Source organism: Liolophura sinensis, chromosome 1 (genome assembly GCF_032854445.1).
Source record: "Liolophura sinensis isolate JHLJ2023 chromosome 1, CUHK_Ljap_v2, whole genome shotgun sequence".
Classification (NCBI taxonomy): Eukaryota; Metazoa; Mollusca; class Polyplacophora; order Chitonida; family Chitonidae; genus Liolophura; species Liolophura sinensis.
In genome coordinates this window covers 41,153,608-41,167,924 of record NC_088295.1, presented here as the reverse complement: position 1 = coordinate 41,167,924, position 14,317 = coordinate 41,153,608, and the positions used below count along the sequence as shown (strand labels likewise).

Genomic DNA, 14,317 nt, shown 5'->3' with positions numbered 1-14,317 from the left:
CCGCATCTGCACTCATTATTTCCTTTTTTTTGCCAGAAATTGCCACAAACAGTTACATTATCATAAAATTATCACAATAAAACATGAAAGTTTCTCTGTTGCCCATATCAAAATTTTCCAAAATATCTGCACTGGAAATAAAGATTCACAAAACGGGTTTAGCCAAATTAATTCAACTAAGCTTCAATGCTATAACCCAAGATAGCATTCATTTACTCAGGAAAATAGGTTATATGGATTGTTCTTTGCTGCCACCCCTCAGCAATGAGGTCACAAGTTTGAATCCAGCTTACGCTGACTCTGGCTCTGGCTTTGACCAACTCTATTATCTTTTTTCCCCCCAGCATTTTTTTAGATCTCAATAGATGACTATGAATTACCTCATGAAGATAGTAAAAGCTGTTCTAGTGGTGCATAGCTTTGACGTGCTCAGTACAGCTCATGTGAAACTTCACAAGGGTTCCAGATTAGTAAATGAAAGAGTATATATATACGTACTCTGAAAGCCAAGCTCAGGGAAAATGAAACAAGTCTCAGGCCACAACTGTTTCAGAAAGCCATTTTCAAGTGAAGTCCTAAAATTTAATCTTCTTTACAAAACAAAATGTTTGAAAATGGATGCTCAAGCTTGGCCACAGAGCAGAATCAGTGGTCAAAATATCATTCATTTGATTCATATATTTAAGATTTAAACTCTGATTACGACTTAAAAAAAAAAAAGTACGCTTTGTGAAACTTGCCTCAAACCTAAGAGAAGTGGTACATTCAGCTTCACAATGTTTTTGTATTGAAGAATCATTTGCACAAATCTGATCCGTGTACAACTGATATTCTGTAATACATTCCCAGTGTATAAACTATGTCAATAAAACACACAGAATTAATGTGAACTCTCAACAACCCTGTAAAAGATCAGTGTCTTGTTTCCAGCGATCAGGTGTCAGTGTTTTTACAGCCTCTTAACCAAAGGCGTACGTTTGAAAGCATCAAGAATATTCAATTACGGAAGCCCTCAGAGTGAGAAATGGTTGGACACAAGTGGTTTTGGATGAGTCTTGGCCTCTTAGCATCCATACATTTTCTGGTGTATATAGATTGCACGTGCATTTTACAATGTCTTTATTCCCCTACAACATTATCTTCCATGTGAAAGGTAACAGATACATGAAATAAAATATACACTAGAATGCAGATGTCCAAACTATCCAATGTTATAGTGTTTGCTTATCATGGTGGTAAACAGCTTAATGTATGTACTATCAATTTCAGCTGTGTCACGGGAGGCATAATAAGGTGAAAAGTTTTGACAGGTGCCTACATAATGAAGTTTTTTGTTTTACATTTTACAAAAGAAATTACATTTGTAACATCCTGACTAGTAATTACCACTCCAATTCAATCTGAAATACTCTTTGGTATAGTGAGGAATGTGCAGATTTAACTAGTGCCATAATTTAAGCAGTTCTCTGAAACCCACAGGGTTTCTGTATAACCTGTCATTGAATGTTGTTGAAGTAGATCCTGTAGTACTTGTCAATGCAGCATATAGACCTGTCATGACAGAAAACTTCCAATTTGCCTTCATTTTGCGACTTTGATTTACTACCAGCAGTCTTTTATTGATTTACTAAGTTAAATTAAAATTCATTAACCTTGAGGAATTGAGGTCTTCAGTGTCAAAAGTACAAGTCAAGTTTAATAAAGAGCTCATGTCAGTTTTGTTTTGTATTGATACATGACAGCTCAGTCTCTCCCACTGAGTTTCCTTTATTGTAATTCAGAAGATTTACAAAGTTTACATTGCTTGGTGAAATCTAATATGAAAAACTGAGACGCCTTGCAGATTACACAAGTAAATGAGTTCTTGACAAAATTTCCCCCATTTGATGCAGAGACAGGCATGCCATATTTTTGGTCTAAAACAAGTGGGTCTTCAACAAACGTATTAAGCCTGTATGAATGGCCTTACAACAGTTGATCATTTATTGTCACCAAGCATCCATGGAGGAGCAATGATAGCGGGCCAATCTTGACATTCCCAATCAAATTATGTATCACTAGCATACAACTTGTATGCACAGCATACAACACAGCATACAACTTGTATGCTAGCGATTGGGAGTTACAAATCCACCACTGGGCAACAGCCCACTACCCTACTGTTCTGAATGTTCAAGACAACCAGTCCAAGGGCAATCTGCTTCGATTTATTTATCTATTTATTGACTCATGTTTTACAAAGTGCTCAAGAAAATTTCACTTATACGACATTTTGACATATGGATTCACATGCAGATGTGTTAAGCAGCAGCCAGGATTTAAAAACAAAATCACCAAAAAGCAACTAGACTTTTGTGGTTGCTCTTTTATAAGTTCTTAACACAAGTTTATATTCAGAGCATGATAATGATTCAGTAGTATACACAAATAGTTTTCCAAGGTATTTCCATAATATGTACATTGAATGTCTTCTATGTAATTTTAAAGAACTGTTGGCTATCTTAACATAGAAACTAGATGTAAGCTGTCATGAAAGAGGGACCTTTTATTACTTATGGTCCAATCTAACATCAAGAGTAAGGTCAAAATTACTGAATTTGCATCAAGCTTAAGGATACATGGTCAAGAATGCATGTAAACTTTTCTGATATTTAGTCCAATCTATTTGAATTTAACACTGTTTTCCTATTAACTGAAAACATAATTGCAACATAATGAAAATGAAATGCTACTAAAATACATGTACTAACATTCACCACATTAAAAACATACGCAGGTAATTTTGTGTTCATATTTCTGAAAACGCAGTCAAGTCTTGTTATGGAACTGCTTTGATTAGATCCTGCTCTAGTAATCATTATAAATGACAGAGCCACTACTGAGCCACTTCAAAGAAATTCTTTCAAAATATGCATTTAAATTTGACACAGAATACAAAAACTTACGTGAGAAGACCAATGTTGGCTTCTGGGACAGTATGTGAGCTCGTCTCTCTGTCTAGGGTGCTTGAGTGTGCCATTCTGACGCAGATCAGTGATGCAAAACAACTTCAGTCTTGCCAGGTGGCTGGAATCATAAATAAAACACCTGGACTTGAAACCCCATTGGATGACAAGTAGACTACCTCATCTAGCACAGCATGTCAAGTACAGACGTAGTGCTGAAGAACTACTGATGAATATTCATTAGTGAAAGGAACTGTACAGGACAACCTCTATATAAAATTACAAAATAATCTATCATACATGTACACAGATTTTCATGTTTTTTTTTTTTTTTTTGAAGGGGGGGGGGAGGGAGGGCGGTGTGAAGAGTTTAGCAAAATTCACAGTGCCTGTGGGTAACACAATACAGTATGTGTTACGTGGAGAAATCATCCTATACATCCTATCACAATTTGAGCATGTGGATTTCAAAATCAAGATGTTTAATGCAGTGTGATATCTACACTACTCATTAAAATGTCAGGATTTCCTGAAAACAGATTCTTCACTGATGTCTTAAAGCTATTCACATGAACGCAAAAATGAAAATACTTACGTTACATACAGAGGCAATATTCACGCCTCTCCCATGTTATTTTTTCTTAATGTTTACTTTATAAATATGCAAGAAAACTACATTTTCACTGTATTTACAAAATATACCCTATTTCTTCTAAATTTTAGGACACCTTATCTGCTCATTTTAGCCAGTATATATGTAATTCCAGCAGGAATATTAAGTTTCCTTTTTCTCACATGGTTAGACCATCTAATGAACAACATACTCATATCTTAACTTTTCCAAAAAATTGATAAGGAAATGTAATATTCCACTTTCAACACTTCTAATATCTATCCCAAAGTTTAGAAGGATTAGGGTAGCCATACAAAAGTCCAGAAATTCAGTACAACACAAAAGGCTATAGCTAAAGGACACTTAGAAATGAAGTTCTTCCCAAATGTGAATCTGTCTATGTGATACTTACATAATGAACACCCTCATTTCATCAAAGAAGCCATCAAAAAAAAAAAAAGTTTCTTAGAGAACTGGCACAGTAAAAGCTACATGTTAAGTATAATACCATACAGAATGTTTTCTTTTGTCAAATTACTAACACATGCACAAAACTGCCAAACGTCATGTATCGATCGATCCACCTAAACGTACCATATACAGTAACATAACAAAAGGGACTACTGGGGTTAACAATAAAACTTGTAAATTATCTAATTTGTGGGAAATGTAACTACTAGAACTAGTGAGTTCATAGATTTGAACACAATGCCCTGTGTATTTATTAGAAACTAAAGTATGTATAAGTATGTAGGCCTACATGTGCCCCATTTTTTGGACACCTGGTCTGCTCATTTTAGCCAATGTATATGTAATTCTAGCCAGTTTGCCATTTTCTCATATGGTTAGACCATCTAAAGAACAACATACACATATCTTTACTTTTCCAAAAGGCTGGTAAAGAAATGTAAAATTCTCCTTTCAACACCTGTCCCATATCTGTCCCAAAAATTAGAATAATTAGGGTAGGTATGCATGGGTTTACATCCTAATTAACAATTATTCAGTCATATGACAAAGGAAAGTCATTACAGCCATGTGTGGTACCATATGCTGTGTCTTCCTGAAGCAGTCTTAATATGCATAAGACACCAGACATGACACCCACCAAGTTACATAACACCAGACCAACCAGTCCTGTTTCCTTCCTCTAAACTCTCAGTGCTCAGGGAAGCAGAAACAAATACCCTTTTTAGTCTTTGACATGAACCGACCCAGCTTTTGTCCCATGTCTCCCAATATCAGTATAAGGATTAATAGATTATCACTTAGGAGTAGTACCTCTGTATAAAATTACATATAGATATTATAATGGTAACAAATAACCTATACACCTTTCTTTTGTCTTTTTGAGTGGAGTTTAACTGGAACTCTGTGACTGCGTGTTAAGTTTTGGTTACACAATAGAACTGAATTTGGAAAAATCTATATGGTAGCTAATCTTTTCCATAAAAAAAAGTCACTTATGCAAGGGTTCAACTTTTATTCTTGATTACCACATTACGTTAATAATTTGAGCTCAGAATCATCAAATCTTACTGTTTAAAGCAGAATGTGACATGTATTAATTAACACTTCTCTTAGAAGTATTTGTGAAGGAAAGAGTGTTCCTTTGGCAAAGGGTAATGTCTTGAAGTTATTCACAGATAATGAAAAATTAAAAGGCATACTTAACACTAAAAAGCCATATTCAAACCACTTCCATTCTTGTTCTTAATTTTTACAAAATTAACTGCATTGCTATATTCCAGAAAAGATATTCCACATAAAAATGCCACATCTAAATTAATTCATATTAAGATAGCAACTAATTTTATAATTTTCATGAAACAAAGAGCAAACTACGATTAACAGCATTCATGACGAAACTACCCATAAATACTGTTTATAATAAATGCTGTTAAATCTCTTAAATTTATTACCACAATTTTTGAATCCTGTGTTCTCAATTTTCTTGGTCCAAAATAAACACCTTTTAGATGTGTTTAATAATTAATACTCTGGAAAGTTCAAAATAAACATCTTGTTCTACCTAACCAAGAACTCAAGGAAAGTGCTTAATCCTAAAAAGAAGAATATTTCCTTCATTTGTCTTATATATAAATGTACAATGTCATCTAAATATTAGGTCAAATTCAAAATTCAACGCCAAAAGCTCAATTTGCAAAGCTGAAATGGTCTCTCTCAATGGGTCTCTAATAGCAGGGTCGTTTACAGTACTGTTTATACATGTACATATATCTACTGCCAAACCAATGGAATAATATGTTTCCAGTCAACTGTTTAAAGGGATACAGAATCCACGCTGATTGGCTGAATGTGGAGCCAGTCCTGGGTTAAAGCTTGTAGCCATGGTCACACTTGAATAAATGTGCCTAAAATTCAGCTTAGGAAAGGCATAGCCTAGACTTGCCTATTTCTCACACCAGCCAATTAGAATTGATTCTGTATCCCTTGAATGAAAAGAAAACAAAGGAATTGGAGAAAAAAATAAAGATGTCGACAAGAGTATCATAACTTAAAATATACACTGCTGCATGGATGTAATAATTTTGTAAATGGTTAATTTTATAACACTGGTTTCCTCCTGTCTGGAGTAGTTTCCTCTATGTACACAAAGGCCCTGACTACCGCTGTATAAGTAAAACATTCAATTACAATGTAACAACAGCTGCTCCACACTCTCTCCCAATTCACTCATGTTTAATGCTCTAATAGTTCTCTTTGAGCTAAACTATCCCTTAGGTATAGTTTAATACTGTTTGTACACAAGTTTTCACACCCTAAAAAAAAAAAAGTAAAATAACCTATGTAATTATTTATTTAATTATTCCACTGATGTTTTACACCAGTACTCAAGAATGTTTCACTTATATCACAGTGGCCAGCCTTATGGTAGAAGGAAACTGCATAGAGACCGGGGGAAACCAATGACCATCCGCAGGTTGCTGGAAAACCTTCCCATGTACAGATGGAGATGAAGCTAGCATGACCTATGTAATTAATAAATCTTGTTAAGAGAATATACCACCAAATCATGATGAAGCAGACAGAATTGCACTGTGATTCTCCAGCATATTTACTCAATCAATCTTAAACAAATTCACCTGCACATGTATTTATGTCAATTCATACATAAATGAAAGAAATTCTCATAAATATGTATTGATGAAGATGTGTGTATGATTAAACACCATGTACCTGAGATTCTCTTTGAAGTAGGTCACACTATATTGCCTTCCATTACCACATAACTGTTTTTCCTTAAAAATGTTTGTTTTCAAACAAATTATACATTTTATGAATGGACATTGTTTTTCTACACCCATAAGCTCGACATCTTCTACTCTACCTGGTTTGAAGAAAAGTATTTCATTCTATTTTTTTTTTAAAAAAATACATTTTATGAATGAACAATGTTTTTCTACACCCATGGGCTTAACCTCTCTAGCTCTCCCAGAGTTTCACATTGAGAAAAAAATTCTTGTAAGCCTTTAATGTTCTAGACTTGTACACTGAATTCCCTCTTCCCAAGTCCCTAGTTTGTACATGTATGCATATACAGAGCAACCAGAAACAATGGCAGAATTTCCAAGTTTTTTTCTACCACAGACAGGTGTTGTTCATGCATACACGTATATACATTGGCTATACCTTGTATTTACCCAATCTGTCACCATAATACACATTGATCACAATGGCCACATGCCAGCCATGAATTTCTTTGAATGCTATTGATGTTCAGTGATTTATTTCATATGGATATCAGCAACTTATTTATAGGGATAGTCATGTGCAAATATCAAACATAAGTCAAAAGTTTTTAAATCTTACATCAGTTACAATGTCTAATATTAAATTACAAAGGAAATATACATGTACATGCTACAGCTGGCTTAATCCAGTTTTATGACAGCGCATAATATACTACCCAGTAATGCTAATTAAATTTTGATTGACATTGAACAATATTTACTTCCTTTCAAAAATTTTCGATATCTTAATTTACGGCAAATTCAAACGCATGGCTTCATTCCAACCCCTCAGGGATCTAATTTCAAAAACTGCAAATAGATCAGTGTAAATAAAGACTAAATCAACATCTTGAAGTAAAATGATACAAACTTATGACACTATGAACTAGAAGGTCTGCACGTAAAAACACAGTAATACAAAACATTTACACATAAGAGTGCATTTTTATATCAGGCACATCAAGTATAGAGACACACAGAAATGGTCTTTTACTGATTGAAAACCTGCATTAATACTGGAGAAAAAAAAAAGGAGCATAACTTGTACATTACGAGTACACACCTTGTACAGGAGGTGCTTAACGGAAGCAACAGGTACAATACAAGTTAAGCCTGGTATCAGGTCATCATTTTCTCCATGTGACATACGTGTATATACTACAGCCTGTTCCACCCAGTCCACAGATGGTTAGAGCTATCAGCTGACCCGACATATATCAGACTGCGTTATCACAGATCCAGAGGACACCGTGGATATTGATTGGTTGAAGAGGCAATATCTCTCTTTCTCTCTGGAGCCGATCAATTGGTAGGTAGCTTTGACTTTAATCTATTGCTCCATTTTAATATAAAGCTACCACTCCTGCGAATATCGTCCATCCTTGCATAATCCTGATAATTGGCTGTTTTAACATGGAGTATTAGTGTCGTAATTTTTAACGAAAAGTCTTGGAAAATCCCTACAGCAATTATCCTCCTTGTCACCGTTGGTTCAATGCTAATGGGTTCAGGAGGATGTCTGGATGACAGTTTGCCTGAAGAGAGATTTGTTCCAGGCCCAAAAACCTGAATGATTAATTGTACAGTTCTGTTGGCCAATCCAATACGAGTCATTGGCAGGCAGCAGAGAATTGAGTTCTGAGCCAAAATTTGACAAGGTTCCAAGGTTTTTCGCTTTTTTGTTAACTTTTCTGTGTCAGAAAGCACACTTTCTGTGGTAAAATGATAGTAAAACAATGGAGGGGTATCAGGGCATGGCATTATTGTGGGAATTACGCCCTCTGAATGCTGAATGGTGTAACTGGATAAATCACTTTAAAATCACAAAACATCCATAGCTGAATAAATGCATGCAAACAGCAGATACACAACTACATGAAGGCGCATTGCAAGCAAGTGTAGTCAATTCTAGTTTATACTGTATGATCAGGCTGTCTAGTTTCTTAAAGCCAGACAACAGATATGTGAAAATGGCCAGGTATGAAAATTTATATGTACCAACAATCAAATTCTGAAATTCATGACAGAGAATACATTTGCTTACCTAGCTGTGCTGTGTTTCAATGTGCGTTAAATCTGACCATACAATCTTACAGAGCTGGAACAAGCTGTCTATCAAAATGAGTGTGCGGAGAAGGGTTGAGTGAGGGTGTGGGTGAGGGGAGGGGGAGAAAGGACAGCTTAAAACAAGGCTAGGCATATTTTGATGATAAGGTAGGGGGTAGAGGATTAAGGCCAATGAGACTTTGGTAGATATCCTGTTCATACATGTACTGATTTCAATTCAATACATCCACATAAAATCAGAAGCTTACAACATCATGAACAAAGTACAAAGTTTATCTATTATTTAAGCAACAATTATTCACCTGGTATAAATGTACTTTATAAAAAAAAAATGCAATGTAATGCATTATTTAGATTAGGCCAATCACACCAGATTTCTGTAATTTCAGGCCACTGCCCACATGCCATTTTACCCCCAACACTGAAATTCATTACTTCTTTTTTTTTTTTTTTTTTTTTTTGCCAGGAATTTTTTTTGTCACAAAAGGTGGAATTATCATAAAATATAGCTGAAATAATGATAATAAAACATTAAAATTATTCCACTTCCAGCGCCAATTTTGTTCAAATATTCTGACGAGAAACAAGACATCTAATGTCTCTGGCCTTACAAATTTATTCCTGTCTCAAATCTAACAGGTTTTCTGACAATGGGGCTGGGCCAGTGCAAAGACACAAACAGAATCCTGGTCATGATTTCTAGTACTTTGCTGCAAGGATGGCTGGGGGATTCAGAGGGAGAGGGGTAGATCAAATGAAAGAGTCGGTGATTATATGCCATAGGTACCAGATGATTACTTTACACAGCAAATAGCCCCAATGTGAAGGTAACATGCAAATAAATTGAAAATTGCACAGAGAAATACCTTAGTAACTATTAAGCAAATTGACAGTGCTGCACACGTACTGGAAGTGTCACCTACAGAACTTGCGAGTTGAGGCGGGATGACCCTGTTGAGGTTTGAACCAGCAACCTTTGGGAAGGCAGCCTGTGTTATGTCTACCAGTGGAGTAGACTAGGTCTGTTTGTAGATCATCAGTTCATTCTGCCCTGTTATAGTGACTCCCTCTTTAAACCTATCATGACAGTGAACCAACCAGTGGGAACCTCCAAAACATGAAAGGATGTACATAGTGGAAAGAGTGTCTGCCCTTCCGATGGATAGGCCCCGAGTTTAATCCCGCGTAAGGTTATACTCAACATATTAACATCTATAATCTTGGCACTAAATCCCTGTGTTTCCGGCACGAGACAAACAGATCTCATACTGGTCGGCCCAGTTATCAGTATAATGTGACTGAGTAAAGCATCATGTCTGGTGTCTTCGGCATGGCGTTCCAGTGAGGCAGCACTACAAAATCTTTCCACACTGGGTCCAGCTGCTACAAGAAGATGTTAAAATGGTAAGACCAAAACAGAGCTGAATCCAGTGATAAACCCTAAACAAACAATCAAGCATACAGATCCCAATTTGACCGGTTGACCGAGTTTGAGCTACAATCATTGGGACTGTAGTCTGCACTTTTATCACTGTATGAAAGGGAATTTCACATTGGTCACAATACATATGATTTCACAGAAAAATGCTGAACAGACTTCCATCCTTCATAAGTCTTTAACATATAAACCTGTATCAGGGCACACCAGCTAGCAGGTGAATAAATTTACAGTCATATTATTTTACAGAACGCTTTAATCCAAATTATTTTTCCCACTTGTCCCTGTTAAAACAGACTTGAAAGTTATCCAGTCATATAGCTTGAAAACTCTGAAGCAAGATATTGTATTTAGTTTGGAATATGGCAGATTAATTATCATGGTAATATGTTGTGGCAATGAATTCAGCTGTATCATGCAAATACACATTTTCTCATAAACACATTTTCCCACGCTAGAAATTGCCAAGTAGTGCCTACAATATTACATGGCAATTTAAAGTGTGATGCACTTCTATATACATGTATAAGTATAAGCACCCACGTGACCCACAGCAATTTAAGTGGCTTACCTATATAAGCCATTTAGGCACTAAACACCACAGAGCGTAAGTATACGCACACACACGATGGTGGAAATATGCGATTTTCTAGGAAAACAATTTATGTACTAAAACCCTTGGAACGTAAGCACAGGCACACATGATACAGCACAAATGGCATATCTACCTTATCAATTTAATTGCTAAAAATCTCAGAATATAAGTACAAGCAAACAAACACAGTCTACATAGCTTACCGTGTATATGCAACAATATTCTGTCCTCTATGTGGCATCACGTCCTTCATTTTGCCCCTTGATCATTGTCATCTGTGTGTAGAGGCCATATCTCCTCCATGAAAGAAAGAACAGATGTTCCAATTTGACATACTTTTTTCCCATGCCAAGCATACCCATCCAGTTAAGAACCTATTCTTGCTGTGTGAACTATAATATCATAAAGTGGGATGTAAATAGTAAGCATTACAGACGCATTTAATCACGCAGATACTGGCTATGGATAAAACTGAATAGAATTTGTTTCCCAAATTTCTAGCCTATTTGTCCCATTTGCATGTTATTCTAACTTGTCTGTTTACAAATGCCTTTACATTTGCATTTAAACAATTACATCTTTTCTAAGGTTTGGGACTGACTTGAGGAAATATAGTTCCTACACTGTCTTAATGTATTAAGCGTTATGGTTGCTACACCCAAGAGTGGAGTTTCTAGTACAAACTCTTTTATCTAAAAAGGTAGAAAAAGACCACGTGACCTGTCAAAATGTAAGGCAAGTATTTTAAATCATATTTACTCTAACATGGGCATCTGACAAAAGTTTCATAAAAAGTAACTTAAGAGCAGACGAATGATGGAGGAAATGGAGAAGCTGAACGTTTGTGAACTTTGGAAGTTCCTAAAGGAAATAAGTGCCATTTATAACTCTGAAACAGGATGAGAGAGGTGAGGTGATGGGTATTTAAAGTCAACAGAGGTTGCCTAACATTTTCCTTAAGTCACATGATAATATAGGGTTGTTTTTCACCTTTGATTATAAAACTCAAAACTGCCCTGTTTGACCCAGTGATCAAATTGTCCACATGTTCGCTGGTTTGGCTACAGCCCTAAATCGAGATGTTTTCGTCAGGTTTCTACTTGAGGAATTGCATCATTTAATAATCTTACACTATTAGCACTCAACTCATAGTTTTAATTTGTATAATTTAAATGTTTGAACCAAGATTATAATATTTCTTCAACACCATGTATAATTTCAAACACATAACATAGCTCACATCGCTGAAGTATCTAATACCCTTTTTTTACATGCCAAGTACAGAAGACGAGATTATAGGATATAGTTTTTACTTTGAGCTAACTGACTTCTGCTTTACCATTACAGGTTACATGACAGTTTGATTTTTTTTTTTTTTATGATTGGTGTTTTACGCCGTACTCAAGAATATTTCACTTATACGGCGGCAGCCAGCATTATGGTGGGTGGAAACCGGGCAGAGCCCAGGGGAAACCCACGACCATCCGCAGGTTGCTAAAAGACCTTCGCACTTACGGCTGGAGAGGAAGCCATCATGAGCTGGACTTGAACTCACAGCGACCGCATTGGTGAGAGGCTCCTGGGTCATTACGCTGCGCTAGCGCGCTAACCGACTGAGCCACGGAGGCCCCCATGACAATTTGACAACACAAAAAGGAAAGGAGAGGTGCACAGAAGCATTACTTTGTCAAATGGCACTAATGTCTGCATCAAAGTAGTCCTCAGTACAGATGGCATTCACAGACCACACCCAGACTAGCTATACAGTCAAAGTAATCCCTTTGTAACTATGTGGTATTATATTGTAAGACAATGACATGGACTAGAACATGCAAGTCTTTTATAATTTTTGACCTAATGACCCAGACTATGCCACATAACCATACATGGGAAGGTCTGCCAGCAACCTGCAGAAGGTCGTGGGTTTCCCCCGGGCTTTGCTCGGTTTCCTCCCACCATAATGTTGGCTGTCGTCATATAAGTGAAATATTCTTGAATACCGCGTAAAACACCAACAAAATAAAATAAAATAAAATAAATAAATAAGCCACAAAACAAGTCAAGCCTTGTGTATTTATAAGCCTTTATAGGTGGCATCCCCACCTACATATTTAAAACTTCCTGACAATACTTGTGTCAAAGTCATCATTCATGGTATACTGTTTACATTTATTTTCATGTGTTTAGCTATTTAATGGTATAAAGAGGATATTTTCAAAAGGCACCCGACGTTGCCTGGGTGCCATATATGGACACGAGGACTGAATGAACCATACATGGTAATGTATTCACACGTAAGAAAAATATAAAGAGATAAGCATGTTTTAGTTCACGACACTGTCTTAGGATATAGTTTGATTAATCTTAATTACTGATGGTTTTATACATGTAAAGATTATTTTGAGCCGTTTTATTGTTGTGCTATGATATACAACAAAATACGGTCGAAAACAAATTTGTAGAGAGCCTATCTGACATGGGGAAACAAAATGTCAATTACAAACACAAATTTCAATTACTGCTTTCCTCATGCAACTTTAACACGTGGACGCGTTAAATATGAAAATATCTGTCAGTGTTGCTTATTTTGAGAGTTGTTGCTTGCACGTGTGTATAGTGCTTGTGGGAAGTCTGGACTGACGTCGTGATTTGAGCAACAACACAGGGTAGATAACTCTAAAGACATGTTCGCCTTTTTAACACCAGGAGAAAGCACTGATATACAATTAAAGAAGGAAGTTTAACCTCTGATTCCCTGATATGTGTTGTACCTGAATTTAGAGCAGGTGACCCAGTTCTGTCAATCCCTCGACAGCAAGTCAGCAGGATTCATGTTTTGCCCGCTATGTTATGTGTACACGCGAACAAATTACCGCGTAAGAAATTATACCCTCGGGCAGGTCAGCATCACACTCAGACGCATAGTTTGATGACATCATGAAATTTTGCGCGCTGCATGCTTCAACCGTGAAATGTCGCTAATCGTTAAAACGGCCATTTTTGTGTCTGTAAATGAATCAGTAAAACGCGACAAATACATCTAAAAATCATCTTAGCACTGGTCGTTATTATCATGTTAAAGGTACATTTGCTTTGTCTACCATCGATTGCTATCCCAGGCCGGCATGTCATATGTAAGACTCCTGCTGACGCGTATATGTAAATGTGTAAGGCGCTATAACACCAATCAAAAAGTAAATGACAAAATGTGCTAACCCGCGGGAAAGACCCATCACTGGGGTAAGTAAGACTGCGTTACGCACAAACGTCATTTAGACATCCATTCGCAAGCTATACAGTACAATTACGCCTGGGTGTAATGTAAGTTTGAATCTTTCCAAAAAAAAAAAAAAGAACTTTATTCCTACCGGCCGATTGACCTCAGAGTTTATTTATTTTATCTTT

At 36.3% G+C, this 14,317-nt stretch overlaps 1 protein-coding gene across 2 annotated transcripts in view; it reads right to left on the bottom strand.

Annotated features, from left to right (window-relative positions):
* The window catches only part of LOC135468842 (sodium-independent sulfate anion transporter-like), a 53,936-nt gene extending 40,224 nt beyond the window's left edge, over positions 1 to 13,712 (bottom strand). Inside the window, exons 1-3 of one of the 2 annotated variants that reach the window (XM_064747297.1) lie at positions 13,684 to 13,712; positions 11,116 to 11,206; positions 2,946 to 3,066 (exon numbers count right to left, since the gene is read on the bottom strand). In XM_064747297.1, the coding sequence (XP_064603367.1) occupies positions 2,946 to 3,019 (74 nt within the window). In that variant the 5' untranslated portion in view covers positions 3,020 to 3,066; positions 11,116 to 11,206; positions 13,684 to 13,712. Of the gene's footprint in view, positions 1 to 2,945; positions 3,067 to 7,875; positions 8,514 to 11,115; positions 11,207 to 13,683 lie in introns of those variants that run through there. The other variant, XM_064747306.1, reaches the window with a different exon arrangement.
* Between the last annotated feature and the right edge of the window lie 605 nt (positions 13,713 to 14,317).